General features: G+C 39.1%; 3 protein-coding genes across 8 annotated transcripts; all 3 read right to left on the reverse strand.

The window, feature by feature from the left end:
* Positions 1 to 90: 90 nt before the first annotated feature.
* Positions 91 to 10,096, reverse strand: gpr174 (G protein-coupled receptor 174). Its single transcript, XM_041991084.1, has 4 exons — positions 9,843 to 10,096; positions 9,431 to 9,602; positions 2,998 to 3,468; positions 91 to 1,127 (listed from the first exon to the last, which is right to left on the reverse strand). Exons 3-4 carry the CDS (start codon positions 3,214 to 3,216, stop codon positions 333 to 335), a joined length of 1,014 nt encoding a protein of 337 aa, XP_041847018.1. The 5' UTR covers positions 3,217 to 3,468; positions 9,431 to 9,602; positions 9,843 to 10,096; the 3' UTR covers positions 91 to 332.
* lpar4 (lysophosphatidic acid receptor 4) lies at positions 9,243 to 26,987 on the reverse strand. 3 transcript variants are annotated; one of them, XR_006011127.1, is made up of 4 exons: positions 26,741 to 26,987; positions 19,421 to 20,203; positions 18,324 to 19,328; positions 9,243 to 9,253 (listed from the first exon to the last, which is right to left on the reverse strand). XR_006011127.1 is itself a non-coding variant. In XM_041991075.1 (3 exons), exons 2-3 carry the CDS (start codon positions 19,994 to 19,996, stop codon positions 18,840 to 18,842), a joined length of 1,065 nt encoding a protein of 354 aa, XP_041847009.1. In that variant the 5' UTR covers positions 19,997 to 20,203; positions 26,770 to 26,987; the 3' UTR covers positions 17,538 to 18,839. The 3 variants fall into 3 exon arrangements, 2 of the variants coding, with proteins under 2 accessions (XP_041847009.1, XP_041847008.1); XM_041991075.1 differs by lacking the exon at positions 9,243 to 9,253 and having other exon boundaries at positions 17,538 to 19,328; positions 26,770 to 26,987; XM_041991074.1 differs by lacking the exon at positions 9,243 to 9,253 and having other exon boundaries at positions 17,538 to 19,328.
* Positions 11,078 to 16,195, reverse strand: p2ry10 (P2Y receptor family member 10). Of its 4 annotated transcripts, XM_041991065.1 has the most exons (6): positions 16,066 to 16,195; positions 15,923 to 15,955; positions 15,377 to 15,430; positions 12,874 to 13,069; positions 12,618 to 12,798; positions 11,078 to 12,434 (listed from the first exon to the last, which is right to left on the reverse strand). In XM_041991065.1, the coding sequence occupies exons 4-6, from the start codon at positions 13,056 to 13,058 to the stop codon at positions 11,514 to 11,516; spliced, it is 1,287 nt and encodes a 428-aa protein (XP_041846999.1). In that variant the 5' UTR covers positions 13,059 to 13,069; positions 15,377 to 15,430; positions 15,923 to 15,955; positions 16,066 to 16,195; the 3' UTR covers positions 11,078 to 11,513. The 4 variants fall into 4 exon arrangements, with proteins under 4 accessions (XP_041846999.1, XP_041847000.1, XP_041846996.1 ...); XM_041991066.1 differs by lacking the exon at positions 15,377 to 15,430; XM_041991062.1 differs by lacking the exon at positions 16,066 to 16,195 and having other exon boundaries at positions 15,923 to 16,058.

Raw genomic sequence — 26,987 nt, forward strand, 5'->3', positions numbered from 1 at the left:
TGCTCCATTAACTGGCGTTACCTAGAAATACAGGAAAAAGTGTGGCAGGCTTGGACATTTTGTTCTATTCTGCATTTCCTGATGGATAGAGATGCTGGCACTGATAGTTGAGTCATTCTGAAACTAGAATAGACTTCACTGTAAAAATTGGTATAGAATTTCCTCCCCCATAGTGTAATAAAAACTCTCTCTGTTTGCAAAGACATGCAAATGCAGAAAAAACAAGTTTTATTCACAAATAAATAGAAAAGAAAATCCCATTTAGATACATTTCCACATTGTGGAATTACTTGTTCAGTGTTGGAGTGCAGCGTTTCTCTGGGTGTACTGGCTCAGTCATCGTCCAAGTCCTCTCCTCCAGTTATGCAGGACAGGCGCCTGGTGAACATCATGTTCTCTGGTATCTCTGTCTTGCTAAGTCGCCTCCAAAATTCATTGGTTGTGAAATAGTACATGAGTGGGTCCAGGCTGCAGTTCAGGCTGGCCAGGCAGAGCGTCACAGGGTGAATTCGTTGAATAAAATCTATAAAGGAGCAGTTACTCAGTGTTTTGGCTTTAACCAGGAAGTCCATGGGCATGGTGACATGGTAAGGTGCAAAGCATACTAAAAAGACAACAGCACAGCTCAGCACCATCTTTAAAGCCCTTCGTTTCTCCCCTCTGTCAGGAACAGCACCCTCTGTCACCTTCTTGAGGCTCCCAGCAGTTTTACATGCACAGGTTATCACCAAGATCAGGGGGATGATGAAGCCTAACAGTTCTGCTGTAATCAGGAGAGACCATGCTGCCGGACTGCTGATATTCCTCAGAGGCAGCTCTGCGAAGCAATGCGAGTCATTAGAATCCATTCCATAAACGGGTGTCCTCAGCAAAGGGAAAGGCAGGCAGCAAAGGCAGACCAACAGCCAGCCGAGTCCACAAACCAACCAGTCTCCTTTTTGTTTTGAAGAGTTGTACCTCAGCGGGTGAATGGTGAGCTCACAGCGACGTACGCTGATGCACACCAGGAAGTAGATGGAGGCGTACATGTTGACATACTTGAGATAGAAGCAGAACATGCAGAGAGGTAGACCAAAGGGCCACGTGTCATTCAGGTAATAGTAGATCCGCAAAGGCAGGGAGAGAACCTGAGGAGAGTCAGAGGTGTCAAGATGGTTGTAGAAGAGCTATAATAAATTAATTATTAAAAAGAGAAGCATATGAGGGAGGAGAATTTTCTCATCTTTGGGTCTCATACACAGGCTGTGAGGACACATGACTGTTACAAAATCTTTAAAAAGTGAATTTTACATAATATGGGACCTTTAATTATCAGTTTGTGGTAAAAAGCCACTTTATTAAGTATCCAAAAGAGTTAAAAAATAATTTCAGCTTTGAGTAATTCATTTATATTTCCGTAGGTTTTATAGATTGATCTATAGGACAAAATGTTTATCCTTATAACTTCAAATATAAGTTGCATTTTCAAAACTTAAAGACTATCTTGATGCCCTAATGCAGTATTTCTAATCAGAAAAAGAAAATAATGAATATATAAAGTACTGGGGTAGTGTAGCTCAATCGATTGAGCCACTTCCCCATAAACAGGAGCTGCATCTCTCTGGTGAAACCAGTCCTGGCCTGGGCTACTTGCTGCACATCATTCCTCTGTAACCCATTATTCTGTCCAGCTACTGTTAAATAAAGACCACTTGCCCAAAAATTCATTTAAAAAAGAACAAAAATGTATTACACTTTATACACAAGCAGCATTTGGATGACAAATTTAGTGTTTTTGTTATGGTAAATGAATAAGTGACAAAAGATTTTTTTTGATCTCACAATCTATAAAATGTTTTTTTATATATACACTGTGTTTCATATACATTATGGTAAGTATCACAGATTGTTTAACACTTTCAGTTTCCCCCAAGTTTCCCTCCGAGATGAAGTATTTTTCATTTCATTCATTTCTGATTATATTGACAGACTCTTTCAGTTATTTGTTTTCTTTTTCAGGATTTTTACCTATTTGTTCTGCAAAAGGTTTCCAGTACTGTGAGACTTCACTGCTCTTTTAAGGTTCATCCAAATTTATTATTTATCTTGTTTACTGTTGATGAAAAATATCACTGGCTATCTGCATTTACAGATATTGCTTTACATGTTACATTAGATGGCCACTGTGTTTGTAGTAATCAGTTTTGACTTTAGAAGTTTTTCTAAAGGTCTCATGGGTCAGACAGTGCCAGAAAGTAAACAGAATAACACATCTTGCCTCAAATGAAGCGACGTCTGTTAGCTAGTTCGGGCAGACATCTCGAGCTGCTGTGTTGCATCCTAAGTGATCTGCCTCAAACATGCATGCTACATATCAAACATACCAATCCTATCTGGGCGGTCTGTTTAAATTGCACACTACCTCCCTTGCTGTTTTCTTCACGCTTGCTGCCCCTACTGCTGCTGCCATGATCCCTGCACATTGTCTGCTTTACTGTTGAGCCCCTCCACCACCCCCAGCATCCACTTTGTTCAGCATTTATTCTGATATTTAACTGATTAAAAAATGTTGAGACTTGCCATAATCCAAGCCAGGCTGGCAACTGACATCTGGTCCACTTCTGGCCCACACAACACATGCCAGTGCCGTAGCTGAGCCATTTGTGACAAAAGTAGCCCAAATTTGGCCCAGACATATCTGCTATCTGCACTTTACTGTCATTTTATGTCTCTCTCCTGCTTTGTGGGCAGAAGTTATTTAATTTTTTGCACCCTGGCATCTCGGAGAAGCCTATAGATGATGGTTGCTGGGACAAGCTTTTACAAATGACAGAGGCATAGTTTGATCTTTCCTCATGAAGACTGTGAACAAATCATTTCCCCACCTATTTATTTGTTTTAGACAAAGAAGCAGCACTTGTTAGAAAAGTTAGGATTTGTTTTTACAAATTTCCCAGTTAAATGATTTGCAGAAAGACAGACAGATGATGTGAAGTACAAAAAGTATAGGGTTTTTACCTGCAGGAGGTCGGCCACAGCCAGGTTCATCATGAACATCACAGCCTTCTTAGTTTCTCTAATATAGATCCTGAACACCCAGAGCGCCAGCACATTACCCAGCAGGCCTGGTGCTAATATCACGCTGTAGACCACTGCATAGATATGATGCTGGTATGTCTTCAGGTTTTCAGGGTTGTTGCAGCTTTGGTTGCTCATGTTAAACCATAACATGTCCATGTGAGCTGTTAAGATGAGCTGTCTCGCAAACCTGCAGGATGCTTGTATCAGGATATCTGCTTGTAATTTGCTGACAGTTTTTGAGTTTCCATGCTATCCATCATGGTGAAGAGGAGTTCATGCTGTGACCTGTGCTGCTCCTTCCCTGCAGCATTGCAGGCAGAGAGGAATGATGTCTTCTGGTGAAGTTTGCGTCCCACACCTGATAAACTGTCAGCGTGTCACCTCTTTCTGCCAGAAAATGGTTTTATGCTGGAAGGAGGAAAAGAAAGTGAATTTAAAGACATTTTGATTTTAGGTTTAAAATGTGCCAGAAAAGAAGAAGAAGGTGTTAAAATGTGCTGTCATCACAGAGTAAAAAGCTCTGTGTCTGCCCGGGCTTCCTTACAGTCAGCACGCAGACGCTGGTACAGAAATTACTGTAAATTACTCTCAACACAGAGCAGTGGCTGTTGTAGTCTGACCCTGCGCATGCTTTTTAAAAAAAAGCATTGATGTTTGTGTGTCTACATTCAGCTTTTTGTGGCAACGTGTTTTGCATAGTGCACAGATAGACATGCAGTTTTCAGAAAGAACCTGTTATTAATCACACATATTTTGTATACCATGCCGCCATGTACAGTATCTCACAGAAATGAGTACACCCCTCATATTTTTGCAAATATTTCAGTATTAGTATTAGTACTGTAGGAATGAAACTTTGACATTGACAAAGTTTAGTTTCTATAGTTTAATATTCTGTATATCAAAGTTTGATTTCTATAGTGTTGTCCCATGAAAAGATATACTAAAATATATGTAAAGATGTGAGGGGTGTGCTCACTTCTGTGAGATACTGTATGTTAGTTCACCCACACCTACTGGTTATGGTCTCACACTCGTACTGAACAACACTTAAGGTAATAAATCCCCTGTGTATTTATTTTTGCATTGGCCTTTACCGTAAACATGCAAACCTGCAGCGAAGTTGATGCTTCAGTTTTCCCCATTCTGTTCACCGCTTTAAGTGCAGGGCAGCCCACAGTAAACCACTGTAAGCCGTCTCTGCACAAACCACCAGCGAAACTATGTGGTGAGAAAAGTCAGATCAGACAAGCTTGTGCTCTTTAAGTGTTTTTTTTTTTTCAAAATATGGAACACCCTACAGTTCATGAAGCTTTTTGAGCTATCCAAATTGAAAGTAACTGAGAAGTTTTGACACGATGACACTTAAGACAGATTAACTACAGCTTCTGACATTTTCCCCTGATGGAAACATGCAGTAAATCTAGATCACCAACCACTGTTCACTTGAGTGGGTGTTCAGCTTGTTTATTTACCACATTTAAACCGTTTGAGCTACAAATAGTTTCAGATCCAGCTGTTGCCCTTTTGTTATCACAGATCCAACCTTTCATCAATTATTAAACATTATGGAGTTCAGATTGCAGATCATGAACTGATTATTTATGCGCTTACACGGTTTTAACTTCAGCAAGTAAATTCTTTCCATTACTTGACTTTGACAAGGTAATTACTATAGTATTTAATTATTCCAATGAGAATGAATTATTATAATAAATTATTATTTATGTTTTTTACTGGCATGTAGACCTATGTATACAATAACGTGAGTGCCACAAAAAAGAATAAAAGAACAGAAAAATAGAATAAGGAAAACAAAGTAAATACAAATAGAAACAAAAGAATAAATGTGGAAGTATAAAAAGCAAAAAAAAAAACATTTAAATTTATTTTTAAAATTGTTAATTTTGTAATATTTTATTTGTAGATAAACATCTTTCTTTATCCATTGTGTGTAAATTACTCATTTTTGTTTATATTTTAGATACAATGTAAAATATATATTTGTATGAATTTATCTATATCTTATTTTTCACATTTTTATATTTATATTTCTAGTTATACAAATATGTTTATATTTTTTAAGTTTATTATTTTTTCTTTAAATAAATATACTGCCTGGCTTAAAAAAACTTCACCACCAAATAAAAAAAGAAAGAAACAAAAAAACAAAAACAAAACAAAAAGAGTTGAATATTTCTTTTAGATCACCTTTAACTTTGATTCCAGCACAAGGTTTATTTCCATCCAGTGTTTTCACCAAAGTCTTGTATTGATGATGGTACAAAGCCTACTCCAGCCAATCCCAAAGATTCTTAACGGGGTTCAGGTCTGGACTCTGTGGAGGCCAGTCCATGTGTTAAAATAATGTCTCCTGTTCCCTGAACCACTCTTTCACAATCTGATCAATTAATTCTGGCATTGTCATCTTGGAACATGTCCTAACCATCCGGAAAGAAGAAATAACCTGCTCATTCAGCACATTCACATAGTCAGCTGACCTGCTGCAGCAGCCCCAGATTATAGACTGCCCCCACAGGCTTGTACAGTAGGCACTAGGCATCATGGCTGCATCCCTTTGTCTGCCTCTCTTCTTACCCTGATGCTCCCATCACTCTGGCACAGGGTAAATCTGGACTTATCAGACCACATGACCTTCTTCCATTGCTCCAGAGTCCAATCTTTATGCTTCCTAGCAAACTGAAGCTTTTTTCTCTGGTTAGCCTCACTGATTAGTGTTTTTTTATGGCTACACAGCTGTTCAGTTCCAATCCCCTGAGTTCCCTTCACATTGTTCATGTGGGAATGTTCTTACTTTCACTATTAAACATAGCCCTGAGTTCCACTACTGCTTTTCTTTAATTTGATTTTTTTCATATGCTTAAGTGATGATCATTCCAGATTTTATTCTTCCTGGAAGACAGGGGTTCCCCACTGTCTTTACAGTATTTAATTATGCTTTGGACAGTTCTGAACTCATTTTAAGTAGTTTTTGCTTCTCCTTAGACATTTTCTCTGCTTGATGCCAGTCATTTGACCCTTCTTAAACTAACATCTCTTCCATGACCACAGTTTATTTAAGAAAGGAGAAGCTACTCATTGCATCAGCCATCATCATCATCATCATCGCCCCTGCAGGAATTATTCAATAGGAGGCCTGGATCTATTTGCTCAATCCAGGTGGGTTGTGTCTATATATTTTTAAATAACTAGTTCGGTGGTTTTGGCTGGTATGATGCTAAAATGAGGTATTTCAAGTTAACCAGAAAAGAAAGTACATAGTTAACATACTGTAAGTTTGTTGTAAGTAGGTAGGTAAGTACAGTTAATTCAATAAGTGCTTTTCACAGTTATGAAGTACTGTACTAAAATGAGTCAAATAAATTTAAAAACTGTCGTAATAGCACATAAAAAGATAACATAAGACAATAAAATGAACAGAAATCAACAAACCATAACTGATTTTAACTTAAAAAAATATTTCTTTCACATGCTCTTATAGGAAATGTTCTGAAACTTTGTCACCCAGTATTGCAGGAACCTCAGTTGTCTGCTTTTTCTTTGTGAACTAGGTTGTTGTAAGACAAGGCTACATATTCTGTCACTTATTTCACCTCAACTGCACATCAATAACACATTTGAGCTGAGAAATAAGCAAAATGAAAGGCTGCCAAATATTTACCCATAACACATCTACAGTCGAAGGCATGATGTAACACCGAATCATGTGACCAACCAGACTCTGTGGCCAAAACAGGAAGTTCAGTTCTATCATTTATAGTACCTTTTTAGTATGAATACAAATACTTTAATAGAAAATGACTTGAAATACAAATGAAAAACAAACTTATGAGATCTTGGTCTGGAGATAATTGTTTATGGAAGACGTTGTTAAATACGTATTAACAGCTCTGTATTCTGTCCACATGTTAGAGCTTCTTATTATTTAGAAACCAGTGTCGGATAAACACAACTGTGAAGCTTTTTTCCTGATCGTGTTCAAAACATCGTGATCTGTTTGAGTGCAAAGCTAGTATCCTGTCATTATTTTCAATTTCCTTTATCAAACGACCTGGCACACCATGAGGTCTCTCCAAATTCCACAACAAAAGAACACATATTTCAGCATACTGAGGGTTTGATTCCTGAGGAAACATAACAGAAGGTGGGTTTTCTGTTTAACTGCATAAGTATGTGGAAACAAAGCGTTACATGACTCATGTAGCAGCGAACAGCAGCGCTGCCCCCCCCCCTTTCTTGTAGGGTTCCCCAGGGAGCCATTCTAGACCTTCCTAATTTTTGCTATTCATGTGCTTCTTCTTGGCCAGATTAGTGTAGACATAATATCGACCTTCACTGCTACTCACATGCTTCACTGAATCCCAGTAACCTCAGTATTTCCCCAGTTGAAAACCTTGATGTCCAAATTCTTCTGTGGAGGAATGAGTCAAAGGCTGATAGAATTCCAGTTACTCCCACAGTATTAGTAACATTTGCAAACTTTCTAAAAATTTGGGGGCCTTTTCCAAAAATATACTAAAAAGAGGAATACAACCCATTTGTGTGTCTATTTTGAGTGCTGAAATTCTCAGGTATACAAATGAAGCAGCCTTGTCTTGTCTGCCAATCTAAATGAGGTCATCCAAGCTTTTGTCTTTAACAGACTGTATATTCTTGAATTAGCAAGAAAAATATACAAATACTTTTACTGGTACTAATAATACAAATAATACTGCAGCCAGGTCTTTAATGGGTACAAAGAGAAATTATTTTACAATAGTTCTTGATGCTCCTCACCGGCTGCCTTTAAGTTTTATAATAGATTATAGCATAACGTGTCTTGTTTTAAAGTCACACTGTGTAACTTTCTGACCATAAAAACTCCGTATTCCTGACTCATTTAATGCTGTAACAACATCTGTGATGCACATTCCTCAGCATCCTGAAGAAATTTCACAACTTCTTCTTCTAGGAAACCTCATGACGTTGTAGCTGAGTTTCACACGTTAGCAAGCAGATATCAACACACCGGTTGTTTTGAGTTCAGCAGAAGAAGAAGAGAGGAAAAGAAAGAGGGAAAGGGACAGATCAAGACCTAAGTCATGAGTCAAGATAAGACTGTCTTTGACTGGCTGGAGAGAGTTTACTGTACAGGTAGAAAGTAAGGTGGATGCTGAATTAGCTGTTGGTAGGGAGTGTGTCACTGAGGAAATCTGCAAAGTTTTGTATTGCATGTTTAAAACTATAAAGTCAGCCCTCTACCTTTTTATGTGATCGTTTAACCTGCCATGAACCAACTCGATCGCTGTGGTGTTCCTGAATTTTCTCAAGGTGACAAGAACAAGAACAAACTTCATGATCTTTGATAAAAACCAAAGTAAGGTGCTAATTAGCGTAGCTTTCCTTTTTTTAAATAAGGATGAATTATCTACACTTTTACGTTTCTCAGACATGTTTCACTAGTAAACTGGTGCTGGAATCAACAAGGTTAGCAAGATAGACATGAACTACTTCACTATGGTAGCTTTACAAACTTACTGATCTCACTAAACCGCACAGAATATGGATGAAAATGAATTGAATGGATAAAATGTGTCCTACTGGGTAGCTTGCCAAAGTAAACAGCAAAGTTTAATTTGTGCAACAAACTGTGAAGGGCCCCACATATTTAAATATTTGCTAAAATAATTGTTGCCATTCTGCAGAATGTATAAAGCATAATGACTTTGACTACTACTTTAAATACAGTTCATGTGGAGGTTTCCAGGCTCAGGCTTGGCTCCCTCCAAAGGTTCATGAGATAACTCTATGGGGGTTAAAAATGATTAATGAAGTGAACGAGAATAAACAAAGCAGGCTGCACTCCACAGTTTCTTTCAAAACAATTTGCTTACACGAGTTTATCAGTTTAAACTGGAAAATAACCAGCAATTAAAGGCATGCACAAAATATTTAAGAGTAATTAAAAAATTGTTGCATTGTTGCTGAAGAAAAGTTTCCTGTCAATGACCTCAACAAGCAGCAGACATTTGGCTGCAAGGAGGGGATTCAGTTTAATTTGGTCACCTCTTGATTCTTTAAAAGAACTCAAAGTAGACTTGAATTCCTACAACATTGTGTGCTTTAGCCAGAGTGTGCCCATATGATCTCAAAGAACCTATTATTATAACAATAACTAATCACATTAATATTACTTTTTTCTTTTTGAGAATTTCAGTGCCAGATCTAAATAAACCGGATGTACAACCATAACCTGACCAAAACATGCAGATGTGAGTAGAGCAGCTGTTGCTCATTGATGGCACTGAGATAGACATTTGTTCAGATCAGGGTCACTTTTAGATAAAAAGTAAGGGTCAAGTTTTCTTACCTTTGGCTTTAACGGTTAAACTGATCCGATTTTGCCGGTGGAAACCCCATTTTCTCTGCGTGTGAGTCATCTCTCTGTGGGATGCAGTTTTTCCACTCAGACTTGACATCTGGCCTCATGTAGCGGCACCCAACATGATGGCGGGGAGCACCCAGGTCCTTCCACGTGTGTGCTATTCCAACACACGAAACATACCACAACCGTCATAAATTACACTTGAAATGGACACAAAAGAATACAGACACCCTTACATTGGATCACAGTTACACACACACACACACACCCTAAACATAACAGGCATTCCTCACACTGGAGTAACATACATGCTCCACCATGAGGAGTGACTCCACTCTTGAAGAATTTAGCTGTTATAGTCTTTCATACAAACTTTTTTTAAGATGATCATTCTCACCTCTGTCTTCACAACTTCTCGCCGTCGTATTTTACAAAGCAGAAGGGTGATGTATCAGCCAGCACATTCCTTTCTCACCCTCTCCCCATCTAACTTATCTCATTCTCTGTTTCCTTCTACCACTTACGCTCATTAATCTCATGGTGTGCCTAAAAACGATCTCTTCTACCGTTTCCTGTTTGTTTTATCACCTTATTGTATCTGTATCTCGATTTCCAGCCTGTCAGTCTGCTTCTAAGCTGCTCTGGGGTTTTTGGCTCTCACACACAGGGCTTCTTGTGAAAAGAGGGGGTGTGGTTTGTTGGAATCTTTGACACCAGTACTTCTGCTATCATACTCACAACCACTGTTTCCATCTAAGTGATCGTGCATCCTCCTGATGGCAGTGTAACAGTGTAACACATAAAAATGAAAAACTAAAAATCAAGCTGCTTCCTGCTTCCTCATCTGTTATTTTCAGTCACTAGCTGAAAGCTAGAGTTTGACAGTGGGGCAGGAAGGTAGGCACATTGTGGTGGTTTCCTAAGGTTGGCTGAGTTCACCTGCTTGTTAAAAAGTCAGAGACATCTCAGTCTTGAGCTTTTTTTTCATATTTATTTATTTTACTTTGAAACTTTTTATTTAAACACCAGTGTTTTCCAGTGTTGTCATCATTAGGAGCCTCCAGGTTTGGAAATATGCCTCCTCAGTCTGCAGGATTGCTGCTGCGGGATCTGACCACACATGGTTTGGGTGATTCCTGTTGTGGCAGCAGCTGTGGTCATGATGGGGATTCTCATCGTATGGACAGACCCCCAAGATATTGCCTCCTCACAGCAATATCAATATTAGAGACTGAAGTTTGACTGTTTAAATTGGGATTGGTGGGTGGACAAATGATTTTAATTTGATATTCACTCATTGCTGTTATTAGGTAAAGCACTTTGCTTTTGTATAGTATGAAAAGTGCTAAATAAATAAAAGTTGATTGATTTATTGAGTTTAGCAGGTACAAGAGGAGGTGGGCGGCTGTTGGAGGACTGAATTTCTTTTTTAACAGCCAAGCCCTTCTGTTGCCTTTCTTTCAGAGCTTGCAGCAAATTGTTGGCAACCATCTCAACTGCTTTGCATTGTAAGAGGAAGTAAAGCAAAGAGGAGCTGGCACCTGTTTTCATTTGCAGTCACCCAGAGGAAACCTCACAGTGAAGCAACCCCCTCTCCAAACATCCAAGAGACACGCAATAAAAACTCAGATACAACAATAAGCACAGTTTTTATTTACATCCATGATATAAACTGTGGTGCTTTCTAAATAAATAGCTTATTTGGAGTGGTTTGCCTAGATTGTACACAGGAGATATGCATAATTAAAGAGAAACAACTCAGAACATTATACCCAAATAACTAAAAATATTTGCTCCAATCATGTGCCAAAGGCTTCATTAAACCATAAGTACCAAAAGTAGCTCCCATTAGGCCCAAACTTGTCTACTATCTTTTTAAAGTTATGTACCCCTTGCTTCTGGATACAGGTGCTTCAGTCTGGTTAAAGCTTTTGAGCCAGTTTTGGATTCAGCAATCTTTAATAAGTGAAATAACACTGTTCAGCTTGTGTCTCTTCCATTGATTCTTATCCATTATGTTCATCTTTGTCACTTCCAGATGTAAAATCACCTTCCCCTCTAAATAACGCTACTCCCTGTCTGAGCAGGTACTCTCCATCCTCAGTATTCTGCTCCGTGTAGGACACTCAGTTGGGGAGATGACAGGGGAGGAGAGCAGTGATGATGAGAAGGAGGTGGTGCGCATGCTGAGATGCATTCTGAATTCAGCTGTTAGAAAGTAATAAAGAAGAGGATTGAGGCAGCAGCTCAGGCTTGCCATGCAAAGAGACACCGGGTGAAACTGTTTCACAGCCAGCCTGGTTGCACAGTGGGACATGTAGTTCTGTGATACCATCGTGTAGAACAGGAAGTTGATGTGGTACGGGGCGAAGCAGAAAAGAAACAGAGCAGAGCAACTCAACACCATTCGCAGAGCGCGCTGCTTCTCGCTGCTCATGTGCTTTTCGTGGTTTTTATCTGGTTGGCTGTTGGAGGTCACTGACTGGAGTCGACTGCGAGTTGATGAGCCAAGTGATGCTGAGTTCCCATTATTCTGGGTCTGGCTTTGCTTGAGGGACCTGGCGATGCAGAAGGAGCTGATACTGATGCAGGCTAGAGGAATCAAAAATCCAAACAACTCATTCAGAATCATCATTATGATCAACATAGAGAGGGACACTTTACGGATGGGCAAGTCTTTAAAGCAGCTGTTATTGCTTGAACCAGGACTGGAGTCCGGTTCCTCTTTGATGGAAGCTGTACTCAACAGTTGTATGAAAGGCTTGGTGATGCCTAAGGATTGTTGTGTGGGCTTAACATCCGGAAGGTAGGGCATACTGGTGACTGTTGGTGAACTTGCATTGCTGTTTCGCATCATAATAAAAGGAGAGCAAGCCAGACCAACCACCACCCACACAGTTATACTGATGAGGAGGTCGTACCGGCGCCTCCACTGACGGGCCGAGAATGGTTTCAGCAGGAAGACACACCTCTGCACGCTGATGCACACCTGAAAGAACAGAGACACTTGACAAAAACTGGTTTCACAAAGATGACTTCCTGTTTTTTCATGATTTTTATGAAAAAAATTTTCAATTGATTTACAAATATTTTCAGATGGAGGAAAAATGGCCAACTTCTCATTTTTAATTTCCTTCTTCTTCTAATGAGAGTCATAAAACTTTCCTCTTACCAGGAACATTATGGCGGCGTACATGTTTAAGTATTTAAGGTAGAAGCAGATCAAGCATATGCTTTGTCCAAAAGGCCACTTGTGGGTGAAGTAATAATAGATCCTGAGGGGCAGAGAAAGGATGTGGGCCAGGTCTGCCAAAGCCAAATTTATCATGAAGATCACTGCCTTGGTCTTCTTGCTGTTGAGCAACCAACAAATCAGTCAGCCTCTGTGATAAAGAGGAAGCTTTGTAACGGTCTTTCTTAACACATACCTGATGTGTCTGCAGAGGACCCAGAGAGCAATTGTGTTGAGCAGAAGTCCTGGGATGAAAAGCAGCAGGTAGAAGTAGGTGTACGCAGTTTCTAGGCTGCGATTAAAGTCGGTTAAACTGTCATTACAGGATGAGGATGAGCTGGTTGTGGACCCCTCCCATGTTACAGTTGTGTTCAGAGTCATTTTCTTCTTTCCTGCAGACACAGATGAGAACACCCTGAGTTTGCAGAGCTTCTTGTTTTTACTCAAACACCAAAGACACATGACAGAGAAACAGCAGTAGAGTAAATACTTCAGTTTAAGCCACTGACATACTTAATGGGATAGTAATAAATGATTAAATAAATGATCATTATAAGCTGTTCTGAAGGAGTTTGCAGTGCACATTTCTCCTTAAACAGATTAAACTTGTCCAGTTTGTGTAACATCTAAAATTAACTTTGTTGGTGAAACTAAAACTTGCAGCAAAAGCAACCAAAACATCCACAAGCAAACTTTCAGTCTCGTGTTTGGCAGGTGTTAACCATCCCCCCCACAGAGTGACAGATTTTAAGACAAAGGCCATGCCAAAGACCCATTAATAGCTGTTAAACAACAGCAGAGCATCTGGATTAATATGTGTTTAGTCACAGAGGGAGTATTTGTATTTTGATGGTTGCTGAATTCTTTACATGGTTAAGAAAAAAAAGAAGAAGAAGAAAGGCCATACTTTTGCCACTTCATTAAATAAATAAACGATCATGGTGGTTTCACTTTCACTTTCTGATGAGATCCAACGTCTTGACATGGTCACTTATTGATAGCAGATCCAGTTGTAATTAAAGTTATGGAAATATTTAAGAAATGCTATGAATTCGACAGTTTATTATTCATCCATTATTACCAACTTTATGGCTGAGAAGTTTATGTAACTGACTCTTTCCTCCTGAAGGTTGCTTGTGTAAGCTTTTATAAATAAACTGATATTATATGTTTTATAGGACAAGCAAGATCTAGTTTTTACTGTTTGACTTGTACCTGAGACTAAAAGCCAGAACATCTCAAACTTATATGCCTTGATAAATATCCCCCCCTCCTTTTTTTTGTTTAACATTTCTCTGTTTTTCTCTCCTTTTGAAAGATTCACACAGAATTTTGTCAAGATGCAGCCACTCTGATAAGTCACAGTAACACTCATTAGGAGTGGTGTTATGAGTGGTGGCGGCTGTAGCGCAGGAGGAAGAGCAGTCGTCTGTCCACCTGAAAGTCAAAGGATTGATTCCAGGATTGCCTCTTTATGTGTCTATCGGGTAGCGGCACTCATTGCTTTGAGTGGTCAGCATGACTACAAAGGCACTATATCAGTACAGTCCATTTACCACGGAATAGCCCTCCTGCGTCTATTTTTAGGCCTCTGTTCAAAAATGGCATTGAATGAAATGAGTATGAGGTAAAAGAGATATATCTGAATGCAGTCACAGTAAAAGAAGCACTTTTGAGATTTGTCCTGATGTGTAAATATCAGTATACAGGTGAAGAATGAATTAAGATGGCACAAATTTTAAAAGTTTCAGTCTTGCCTGAAAACCAAACAGTTCCAGGATAAATGTGAAAATCCCTTTTGGAGTGATGCAGCTGTAGCTCTGAACCTTGATCAAATCATAGTCCAATATGTAAACATTGTCTCTGCAACAGTTAACTCTGAATAGGTGAAGCAGAACAAAATTAGAGAGGTTTTAATGCAGACAGTACAGGTGAGGTCTCCAAAATGGACTCCGAAAGATAAACAAGTCTTGTTTGAAGATCAACAGCATCCAAAAATGTTAACAAATCACTTATAGTTACATTTAAAATCTATATAATATTACGAATATTACACTCAGAACACAGACCTTCACGGAGCCATTGTATTTTTATTTATTTATTTTTTTATTTATTTAGTTAGTTAGTTAGTTAGTTAGTTAGTTAGTTAGTTAGTTAGTTAGTTAGTTAGTTAGTTAGTTATAACCTATGATTGTGGGCATTATTTTTAGTTAGAAGGTCTAATGGCAAAATTATCTATCTATCATAGTAAAGAATCCTTAAAAAAATTCCTGGATCCAGGCAGTGATCCAGGTCATCCCCAAAATCTAATCAGTGGCTCTTTATTCCGTTTCTGAGATTTCTTGAAAATTCAATAAAAACCCATCTCTTATGTTTTGGGTTATGTTGCTAAGAAACAGACAAACAGACAAGCCAGTGCCACTGAAAACAGCACCTTGGCTGATGTAATAATTAGTCACAACTGACTGGCTTAATAGAAAGTTAAAGTTATCATCTTACCACAATGTGAGTCCCAAACATTATTTATAAAGCAGGACAAAAACAAAAGTCTCACCAAACTTCATAAACCTCATTTCACAGTCTGTAAATAAGGTTAATATTGCAAGATGCTGCAACAGTGGCATAACTGTGATCTATCAGACATTGATTAAAAACTGCAACAGGAAAGAGACAAAAGATAGACAGTAAAGTTACTCTACTTGTCACTGTAGCATCATCCTTCCTTCTGCCATTAAGACAGGTCCACGCCCTTCCTATACAGGCCCCAGAAGGGGAAGAGAAAAAAGTGACAGTTGCTGTTGTTCCTTTAAAGGTATTTTGACCAGTTTTCACCCTTCATCTTATTGGCCACTGAGGATCTCGATCCACCACAATGAGCCAACAAGATTTCTTCATGTTACTTATAAGAGTTGCAAAAGCTTCAGACTTGTATTTGAGAAAGTTTTATACAAAAATGATAAAAGATAAATGTGCAGACTCTTAATTTAAATGTGAAAATGCTTGTAAACCTTAAGATAATAAAAAAATATGCTACAATATGATTTAGCCTGCATGTGAAGAATTAAATAAACCAAAACTTATTTTAATATTATTCAAATTTAAACAAAAATGTATAATATGTGCATCTTTTTCCATGTGCTGAAATGCTGAAATAGCAAACGGAGTCCGAAGCACGCCACACACAAGTAACTGCAGCATAACTTCCTCACAGATAATACTTTTATAAATAAAAGGTGCATTATTACCTTGTATTCATGTGTCTTCTCCTTAAACCATCACTGTGCACAGAGAGGAGAGCTCAGAGTTAAATGCAGACGACCACATGCTCCAGCAGCTTCGCAAACATGCTCTGCTCCTCGAGCTGTATGGTACTAAAGTCAACACCAACCTCTTTTGGCGCACTTTTGCATCTTAGAGAGAAACCTGTTTGGGTGTAAAGTCAGCGTCATCCAAACCCCTGATGTGGTGTGGTTGTGCAGCTTAATGAGGAGATGACGACTGTTGTGGGCTGCTGTCTGACTCCTGGTGAAAAGGGGAAAGGGAAGCTCTGCCCTCTTTGACTAGCAGGCTGTTTTTCTTCTGTTTCTGACATCACTGAGCCCCTAACAACTGAGACAAACCTGAATACTTCCACACACAAAATGTGTGGTTAAGAAACCAAATGAGAGTAGAGATTTATGTATAAAAGCAAAAGGTTAGTTTATCTTATTTAAGATATTTTAAGCTCATTAAGTGCACACAGATTCTCTCATAGCATTCATTTTTCTATTTTTCCCTTTTTTTATGCACTAAAATAAACTGTAAATTAATGTGCATTTTAAAACCTTGACTCGGTTTAGTTTCTGCAATGTACTTCCTCTATTGAAGAGAAACTTCCTTTTTTTAACTGTTTATTTAAACAGTCTCAGTGTAAGTATAGATATTAATCCGAATTAATTAAATGGTGACATTTCATTTAGGAAATATTTTGTTTCTTGTGCCAGTGTGACTGACAATAAGTTTGATCAATCCAGTTGTGACTGTGGTGTCAGTTTTGTTTTGTCAAAACAAAAAGGCTTCACGTGTCTTACAAAACCACAGCTCAGCAATGTGCAGACACTCTCACCATCTAGTTAGTTTCATTTTTTTTAGGTTTGTATGAGAAGGAAACGACTAAGAGACCTAAAAAAGAAAGTTACAAAAAGGTCCCCAGGCCATAGAAAGGCACCTGTGCAGCTTGTTTTTATAAATGTAAAATCTTTCCGTAATTCAAATGTTTGGTTTCATTTCAATAACTGTAAATCAACACTTTCTAATACAAGAAGAGGAGCTTTGTTCCGGCTCATGGCCACTAGGTGTCAGAGCAAGCCACCACTTACATCTTCCTGAGCTACAGGTATTTTCTTCCCTCAGCAGGACAGTCTGGATGTAGATTTGTACATTTGGTTGGAAGTCGAGTGCTTTCCACTGCAAAACAGGAGCAACATTCTTGGCATGAGCCACTCAGGGGTAAAAGGGGAGCTCTTGCATGCTTCTACACTCTTACTCCTCTTACTTCCTGTCCCTCTTTTCACTTCAGTGCTGTCATCCTCCTCTCTGCCACTTTTGACCCCAAATCCCAGAGCTCATCGAGAGTTATCACCATGATGCTAAATCTATACTGTCACATAATGCACACAGCAGCATGGGTCTGGTGGGGTTACTACATCTTTTTTTCCCTCTTCCTCACTCTTTACATACCACAGGGGCTACATGTTTGTACCATCTAGTGCAACAACCAGCTGCAAAATGCATCTCTTGTATAAAAGGCGATTCAGGGACACACTACATCATCTGAGCTTGATGCAAATGATTTACTGCAGAAATCTACAGAAAAATCAGTTTATTTTGCATGCTGATGTGACCAGATCCTGCATCTAACTAAAACTGTGTGGAAAAAAAAAATGTGTCACTGTGTTCTGCAAATGTTATATTCAGCAGTTTCAGCAATCCCCACACTGCTGGACTCGCTGACTCATGTTGCTGCTTTGTGCTCCGTGTTGTGTAAGACGGTGATTTCGGGTAAACAGTCAAGAGTGTTCATCTGTACTTTGGAATGTGAGCATATTTGTTGCGTGTAAGAGATTTTGAGCAGATCTGCAGTCTAAGGCCAGATTAAGACAGAGAGCCCTCATTCAGAAGCAAACAATGTACCATTGCTGCAGTCATAATAAGCATTTGGCCTGTGACACAGCACACAGGCCAAGGTCCTTGAAAAAAAACGTCTGGGCTGTCCTTTTTCCCCGGGAGCGTGCTCACATCAGAGTTGAAACTCCTTGCTATTCAGATTTACAGTCCTGGTCACCGAGGGTGGGAGGGTGGGAGTATGACTGAGAGTACGGGGACAGAAATAATAAATGTAGCCAGAAAAAATTCAAAACAAACATTTAGTATCATCAAACTCAGCAGGTCAACACAACATCGTGTTATACAGTATCAATAACAGATCTCACCACAGCAAAGAGTGTCATAACATTAATGTCTTCAAGTAGTGCTGCCCTGCATGTTTTAGATGTTTCTGTACTATAACACACCACACTGCAATAAATGGCTCATTAACAGGCTTGCAAATAACTTGATGAGGACCATTAATATGAATCAAGTGTGTTGGAGTAGAAAAACATTTACAACATGCAGGGCAGTGGTGCTTCAGGACTGGAATGGAGACACTTTCTTAAATGTTACATGCAGTGTGAACGCTTTAACTTTCTCATATAAAAATTTAAGGACTCCTGTGTTACAAAAGTATTTAACAACACATTCCAACAAGCTGGACAGAAATCTCCATCCTATGCAGTGTGCAGTGCGTTTCAGTCCATTGTTTTTGTGCATTAAGCCTGATGATGATGATGTGCTGGAGTCTCTTTTAGAGGCTCTGTGTGTCTCTGGACTATCACAGTAGTCCCGGTGTGGCTGGATCTGGGTTCCCTGCAGTGTTCTCTCATAACCAACAAAGATACATTCCTCTGTTCTCCAGTGTTGGATTAATCCGTAAAGCCCAGGCCATACCTTGGGACTTACCTCTGGGCTTAGCTAATCTGGTGAGCTATTTGTTTGCCACTTCCAGGATCAAACAGCTGATTGCTTTATTTTTCAAGTTCAGAGTTTTTCTTTCTTTCTTTTTTTTCTTTTATTTGTGCCATGTCAGAACTGAGTGTCTGTAATCACTGTCTCTTTTCCGTTCTTGGCCGGAGTGTGCGTGTCACTGGTGACAGTGTTTGTTGTGTCTTGGGTTTCAATGTCGCTGCAAGGGATGCTCTCAGGACGAGTGAGTGCCCCTTTGCCTCCCATGGTTAGACTCTTCTGAAAGCTCTCCGAGGTGAAGTAGTAGACCACAGGATCCAGGCAGCAGTTGAGACTGGCCAAGCACAGAGTGATGGGGTAAAGTGTTCTAGCAAAGCGCTCCACAGCACAGTTAGACAGGGCCTGGGTTCGCACCAGGGCATAGAGGAAGAGGATGGAGTTATAAGGGACAAAGCAGATGATGAAGATGGCTAAATGGACCAAAATCATCCGCAGAACACGTTTCTTGCTTTCACATCCGTGGCCAGTGGTTACTGGGCGACGCAGCGTCCGCAGAACCAGCGAGGAACACACCAAGTTGGCCAAAAGAGGGAGGAGGAAACCCACAATCTGGGAAAAATAAGAAAAAAATAACAATAATTCTACCTAAAAGTGAAACCAAGCACTGCAGATGTCAATATGCAACAATAAAATCAGTTTACCTCAATGAAGATGGTGATTTTGGACAGGTAGGTCTTCCAGGTGCTCTTTGAAAAGCCCTCGAAGCATGTGGTGGCTCTGTGTTTGCTGTTAATGGTGGAGAAGAAGGTCACTGATATTCCCCCGCCCACAATGGTCAGCCAAACAGCCGCACACACCAGCGCTGCATTCCTGCGCGTTCGGATGGAGCGTGAGCGGAGCGGGTACACTATTGCCAGGAAGCGATCCACACTGATGCAAGTGAGGAAGAGCATGCTGCCATAGATGTTAGTGATGAAGGCCGTTCCTGAAACCTTACACAAGCCATCTCCAAATGGCCAGTGGCGGTTCACATTGTAGAAGACTTTGAACGGCAGCGTAAATACAAACACTAAATCAGAAAATGCTAAGTTAGTCATAAACATTGTGGTCTCGTTGCGCATCTTCATCCGGAAGCAGAATACAAAGAGAGCTGCACAGTTGGTTATCAGACCTAAAACAAAGACCACGCTGTAAACTGCCGAGTACAAGTCGTACTTGAAGGAGTCATCAATCCCACAGTCTTCCATTCCAGTTTCATTGATCACCAGGCTGGCCATGGTGACAGCTCAGACAGGCAGGGGTCTCCACAAAAAAGGGTACAGAAAAGCCGTCGGGAAACGGGGAGTCAGAGCGGATATCTCTGGATCTGAGGGGTCAGCAGGGGACCCTCCAGTCAAGTCCCCTCCAAGTCCTCATGGACCCTCAGACACACAGATGAAGGCAGACACAGTCAGGATGTACAGCTGCACAGCTGGTCACTCCTCCTGTGGAGAGAAAAGGAAAAAGCACTCAGTCACTTCCGTTCTATAAAAGTTGACGGCCAATAAACAGACCATTCCAGGTCTCCATAGGACAAAGCTCAGTGTTTGTCTTAACATCAAACAAAGCACATATGAAACATGGTGAATGTAAAAAACTAAAAATATAGATGAGGCGTCAGCTGCTTTAGTGCATAAACTTTCATTTATATCATCCTGCCTGGCTAGTTTTAGGCATTAAGCTGTTCCAACACATCTAATATGAATGAGTGGGTAACCACACCATCAAGCTTAAAGTCTGGTACAAGCATAAGATGGTTTAATGTGTTACAAGACATTATCAGCACAATCAGATTTCAGTGTTGTGACTGGGTGTTTCCCCCCATATCTTCCACACAGAGGACTCTGGGTCCTGCAGCTTATTTGTGCACACACTGTCAGAGCTTATAAAATGAGAAACTAGCACAACCTAAAGATTAAAGGGAGTATATATGACAAAATATGATAATGACAAAAATGTACTTTCAGCTAAATCTATAAAAGCTAACGTCTTCCAGGTTAACGTCAAAGTTAACATCAAAGTCAACATTACATGAGGCTTTAAATATTTTTTTATTAAAAAAAAATAAAATAAAAAATGATATGGGGGCCATGCAGGGGCGCAGACTAGAAAAAGGATGGCACATGTAAATTAGACCTTAAAAATAAATAAGGTGATGAAAAACAGATTAGATTTTAGGAATCAATTAACTGATTCTTACTAATGTGAAAAAGTAACTTTTGTAAAGGCAAATAGCCGTTGATGTTTTTATCCTTCCTTTTCATTTAGGATGATCCTGCATTGTATGGTTGCACAGACCTTCAATGATAAAAAGAAAAACCTTTAAACTTATAGGAAGTTAGTGAGAGGATGCTGTATAAATGCTGCAATATGGTAGCCTTGTAGCGTTGATGTAGAACAACATACAAACATACATTACATGAAAATAACAGAAAAATGACACTAAATTTTTGGTCTGACGTTCATAAAATGAGTGCTTACAGAACTTCTAGTTTTACTAATATCTCAATTTATGCTCTCTTTTTAAAAATAACTTTACAAAGTTTTAAAACATCAAAGTAATACTGAGCTGTGAAGCTTTCATAATGAAATGAATCACTCAAATATAAATGCATTAATAATATAAGTGTAGTTGTCACATGGTTGTTGTCCTCATGTCAGTGTGGCATGCATCACCGCGCCTGTTACCAAGACTGTAGACTGATTTGTAAAAGAAACTTTATTTAAATTCCATCTACTTTCACACACGATATAATGTTAAAAAGCTCCATGAAAAATCCACTTCCAGCTCATAAAAGAAGCAAAAAATAAGGAATCTCTGGACACCAGCTGGAAAAGCAAATAACAGACCATGACGGGAATGCAGTTCCCATCGTCACAGAGCACTGCTGCAGAGAAAACACAATGGCTTTGTTTGAACATTAATAACTACAGTGATACAACACTGTCAAAGACAATGAATTTTCTGACTGTTTTCTTTAAGCAATATTTGAATGTGTGATGTCAGAGCAGGAAGTAGACTGTTATAAACCGAGTGTCTGATCTCTGTCACATACATTATATTTATTCAAAATCAGCAACAAACTTAACATTTTTGGTTTGTTTTGTTAAAATTGTGATCGGGTTCCATTAAATACTCCAGTTCTCTGCGAGTCAGACAAATCACATGAATACTTTGGGATTAGTCATGCAGTGTGCATGAATCCACAGCCTGTTTTAGTCTTATCCTGGCTTCCATCACCCTTAGAATATAGTGTTTACACAGATCATGGTAAAGCAGCTTATTTGTGCCCCTGTATACATGGTTGTTTAATTATTCATGTTCCTGACAAAACAAGTTCAACACAGCCAGACTCATTTCATCTAAGCTGACTTTACAAAACCTAAAACTAGAATCAAAGATAACAGGACTATGATTGGAATAAAAAAAGTTGCCTGATGCACATAATTCATGGATCAGCTGCGACTTTGACCACAAAAAGACTAGGCTGTGTGAATAGGAAAGAAAAATTCTCACATCAAATCAAAGTGAATTTCTTAATTATGTGGACTCACATTTTTTTTCTCATGTATTTTACATCTAGTATTACCAGTGAAAATGGACTTGTTGGCAAATCAAGACAAGAGAAAAACATAAATGGCACTTCCTGATTCACCAGCTGACACATGGAAACATGATGTACAGCCTGCAGTTTATTTTAATGTTACTGCAAAGCTTCTCTGGTGGTATGAACTAGTTTCATACAGTTACAATACTGATCTTTCAGCAAGACTCGCCATTTATTCTACTTTAGTCAAGTAGTTTCAGCTTGGTTATAATCAGGGTGAATAAAGTCCACAGGGCTGCTGTAGGTCAGGGAATAAACTGGTTGATCTTCAGCTAGAGGGTCACTAGTAATTCCTTTTTTTTCTTTTTTTTTAAAGAATGGATCAAAACAGCTGTTATGTGAAAGTACTGTAACAGATGACATGATAACATTTAAATGCTGCCTGTTTCAGGTGGAAAAATACACATTAAAGGTACAATGTGTAAGTATTACTCCCATCTAGTGGTAAAGACAAGCACAGAACTTACTTCAAATTCCAACCACAGTCTCAAAAGTATTACAATTTGTGTTATTTGCAGATGAGGCTAGTATTTTTTATTCTACTCAGAACTTAGCGGAACTAGGGGAAAATGGTAGAAATATTAAAATTAGTGGCTTGATGGAAACAATTTATCACTAAATTTAAATAAAACTGAAATTCTATTCTACAGTAGCAGCCTTTTTCTCCTAAGCAACTTAAATCAGAAGGTGGTTGGGCAGTAGCGATAAGGGTCATGCCTAAGGACGCAACTGGAAGGAGTTAATATTCGTTCCGTATGGGATTTGAACTCAGGTTTTCCGCATGGGAGATGGATGCTGACTGAGCTAACCAGCCGCATTAATGTCTGTCAGTAACTGTAAAAAACTCAAATACAGACACAGATGGGTGGTGTCCAAATGGAAAGAGTTCATGAAAATATGTTTTTGGGGTAATAATAGATCATATTAAGTTGGAAATCACACATGAAACACTAATTGCCACAAAGCATTTCACTACTTAGTAAAGTGAAACATATTGTGGACCACAACTCACTCCACATCCTGTACTCTTCACTGGTGTTACCATATTTAATTTCCTGTCCAGAGGTTTGGGGAAAATTATGCTACAAATCACTCTTCATACTGCAAAAACATGCACTGAGAATAATTCACAATACTGGTTATAGAGCTCACACAAATCCACTCCTCTTAAAATGATCTGGTTAGCTTTCAAACCACACAAATCATGTATAAAGCAATCCATAACACGTTCCCTAAAAATATTCAAAAAATATTCAAAAAACTTAAAGGGAAAAATTCATTTAAAACCTTTACGTTCTATTAAAGGCATTACTTATCCCAGTTGATGCCAGTACAGAAGTTTTAAAGCTCAGAGGGTTCTTACTTCATGCACAGACTTGTGTGTCCGTTCAAAGACACCATATTAAAAATGGTGGCACAAACATGGTAGATGCCATGTATGTGGCAAGTCAATTTAAATGACTCATTATTATTATTATTATTATTATTTTTTATCTTTACCCTGTCCTGTCCAGCATCCTAACATACAGAACGCCGGTCTGTGTGCCATATTTTGCCGGACAGTTTTGCTCTACCAAGGCAGACATGTTGACATATAAATGGCTGCCCTTGATGTTTGGAATATTTTTAATATTTATATTATAATCTTATTTTCTTTAGTCTTGAGTGAATGACTCATTCTAAGAGAATAAAAATATAAGAGTTATTTCAGTAAAATGATTAGATACCAATAGAAACACAGCTTTTACTGATGCATCTAATGTTTCTGTCATTCACTGTGGTGGAGAACTTTGGCTCTCATCCTGAAAGTTTTCCATGTGTCCCTCACTGTGCAGAAACTGGCAGGCTGCTGGATCTATTTAATTTGAATCAGGTGTGTTGGAGCAGGGAGACAAGGGAAACTTGCAGGACCATGGCCCTCCGGGACCAGGGTTCCCCACCGTGTTACACGCTGCACCTTCAATCCAAATCTCTGATCCAGAGCAGGTTACATATTAAGTTACCATGGTGATTTAGCCAGGTTAAAAACCAGCAACCTTCACTACAATGATTTTTTTTTTTATTCTAGATCAAAATACTTTACTAATGTACATCCACTCTGACCACCTGCATATATCTGCATCTTCATGTCTCTCCATCTCATGGTCGGATGTGTTTATTTGAGACAGTATTCTGGTTGTCAGTTCCATGACTGGACATCAACCAGATTCCTAAAAGCAGCAACACATAACCAGAATACCTGTGTAACAGTATATATACTCATACACATTAACTTGAAAAACATTTTTATGGAAACTAATACAATAAAAAACAATAATTTATACTCATCTATTTGTTTTTTTCTTTTCTTTTTCCTAGAAAAAAAGAGAATATGTAAACATGGCCAATCTTATGTTATTTTTATATGTCCTTCCCATTTGTATTTAACTTTTTTCTCTTTGCAACTTTGCAACTGGAGCTTGGTATTTAACAAAGAAGACAACGAATAATAAAGTGAGTATTAACTAATATTAAATAACTTAGTCTGCCTTATCTTGCAGCACCAGCTGTGCAGGTTTATACAAATAAGTGCAAAACTATGCCAATTTTAACAGCAGTTTTACCAGAAAACAAAATCTAAATCACAAAACACACCTCAATCAACTGAAGCAGCGAGCATTTAAATGACTTTCTTTAACTTCTGTGTCACAGCACAGAAACAGCTGTATCATGTCTGCAGTGACAAAGATGTTCAAAACCGAGAAAAACAAACCCAACTGAGGCCTTCAGGATTGAGTCTCTGGAACTAAATTCTGTACCAAAATATGATAACAGTACAGTACAGACCTGTTTAATGAACTAAAATCTTATATCACCTCAGGCTCCGTTTTGTTGAATTTCTCTTATCTTTCTTTTCTTCAAGTCCTCCCGCTTACAAGAAAGTAGTTCTAAACATCTGCAGCATCACATTTGCAGTAATAAACTAAAGTGGTGTTACACAACAGAACTAAAGCAGCAGCGAGGTGGTCTGCATGGCCGGCAAATATCTAGTGTGTCTTTGGGTACATTCACTCTGTCTTCTTTGCGTAAACTCCAACCACACACACAAAGGGAACGCTGTGAGCATAAACAGCCCAGTTCTGTGCCAGCTGCAGTGTGACATCTTTACTGCATTTTCACACGCCTCCCAAAAAGCTTCCACCAGATCCCTACAATGCCCTCACTGTACCCATCTACACCAAACACACATTTATATACGCAGAAGTTCCCACACATGAATACAAGCAAGAAAACATTTACATGCAGCAGTCCACACACTGGGTTCTGTGTAGCGTGGGTCAGGCCCAGGGGCCCTGACAGCACCAGCTTCATATTCTGCTGCTGATGAGTCTGCAGGGAGCTCTGTCTAAAGAACTTTAAATCTGGCTGCTGTACAGTTCATAATCAAAAGAAGAACCCAAACCTCTGCTGCAGATCTGGAGCAGAGTTGAGCATGTTGCGGATTACTAGAAGTCCTGCTGAGGGATTTCAGTCCTGAGAGTTTGTGTCTGGATTTCATGTTCAGGTCATGAACAGCTGCACAGTCTCAGGGTTTCCCCCTTGCAGCCGGCCACAGCAGTGACAGAAAGAGGCCCCTGGGACCCGCTGATAGGAACAGATCAAGTTCTCATCCAGCTGTTCCTTTCTTTCACATACCAGGAGAAAAAAGGTGGGAAGAGATGAAGGTGGAGGACAGCAAGGGTCGTGTTAGAGAGGACATCTTCACAGTTCACAGAGTTACTGTTCAAACTTCACTGGATACATAAAAATTAGATCAGAAACAAAGTGCGAAAGTTTAACTATGAGCTTAATCACCTGACATTTTATTACAGTTTCACAATTGATGCTGGTTTTCTTAGTCTTTGTGGTTTTAATTTGAATATTTGCAGTTTTGCTCAGACAGAAGTCACAATCTTACAAAATGTTAGAGCCTTTTCTTACACTTAAAGGATCAAACTAATTATACAATAAAACAATTAAACAATCATGCAGAGTTTATTTAGGTAAGTAAGTCTTGTAATACAAATTAAACTTAGTGTGAAGCTTTTTAAGATAAAACACATGGAACATGTATTACCGTATTTACTTGTTTGAAATTTAAATGATTTTTTTAATTCTAACCAAGAAAACATTAGTTCTGTATTAAATGTGCCACATTAAATTTAATTCACATTTCATCTGTAAATTAGAGTAAAACGTGTCAAGTTGGGGCTCATCCATCTTTCAGTCTCCAACTTTTTCTCTCGTGTGGAATGCAAAAACTCAAAGCTCCTCTTTCACTGAAAACAAGAATGTTTTTACAAGCCTTAACAGAAAAAAATGTTATTGTCTAAACGACAAAGCGGTCACACTCACAGGCAGCTGAACGGATGGTGACAGCTCACCTCCTGGTCACTGATGTTTGTCAGCGGAGCAGCTGTCAAAAGACAAACTCCGGACCTCTTTTTCACCAAAACAGACGCGCAGCCTCCAAACGCGCATCAGTCCAGGTCAAACTGGCGAGAAAAAAGGCGCCGGAACCGCTTATAAACTTGGAACAAATCCTTAAAATCCTTCCAATAATACTGACGACTTCGCTCCGATCCGCATCACGATCCCACCA

Source organism: Melanotaenia boesemani, chromosome 7, assembly GCF_017639745.1.
Source record: "Melanotaenia boesemani isolate fMelBoe1 chromosome 7, fMelBoe1.pri, whole genome shotgun sequence".
Taxonomy (NCBI): Eukaryota; Metazoa; Chordata; class Actinopteri; order Atheriniformes; family Melanotaeniidae; genus Melanotaenia; species Melanotaenia boesemani.

Bases quoted from the DNA above. Each gene is read 5' to 3' on its own strand.
- gpr174 (XM_041991084.1), bottom strand. From the start codon at position 3,216: ATGGACATGTTATGGTTTAACATGAGCAACCAAAGCTGCAACAACCCT. The intron at 1,128-2,997 runs GTAAAAACCCTA...GACTCTCCTCAG, and splicing joins CTGTGGCCGACCTCCTGCAG to GTTCTCTCCCTGCCTTTGCG.
- p2ry10 (XM_041991066.1), bottom strand. From the start codon at position 13,058: ATGACTCTGAACACAACTGTAACATGGGAGGGGTCCACAACCAGCTCA. The intron at 12,799-12,873 runs GTATGTGTTAAG...GTTGCTCAACAG, and splicing joins GTCCTCTGCAGACACATCAG to CAAGAAGACCAAGGCAGTGA. The intron at 12,435-12,617 runs GTAAGAGGAAAG...CTGTTCTTTCAG, and splicing joins ACGCCGCCATAATGTTCCTG to GTGTGCATCAGCGTGCAGAG.
- lpar4 (XM_041991075.1), bottom strand. From the start codon at position 19,996: ATGGCCAGCCTGGTGATCAATGAAACTGGAATGGAAGACTGTGGGATT. The intron at 19,329-19,420 runs GTAAACTGATTT...TATTTTTCCCAG, and splicing joins AAATCACCATCTTCATTGAG to ATTGTGGGTTTCCTCCTCCC.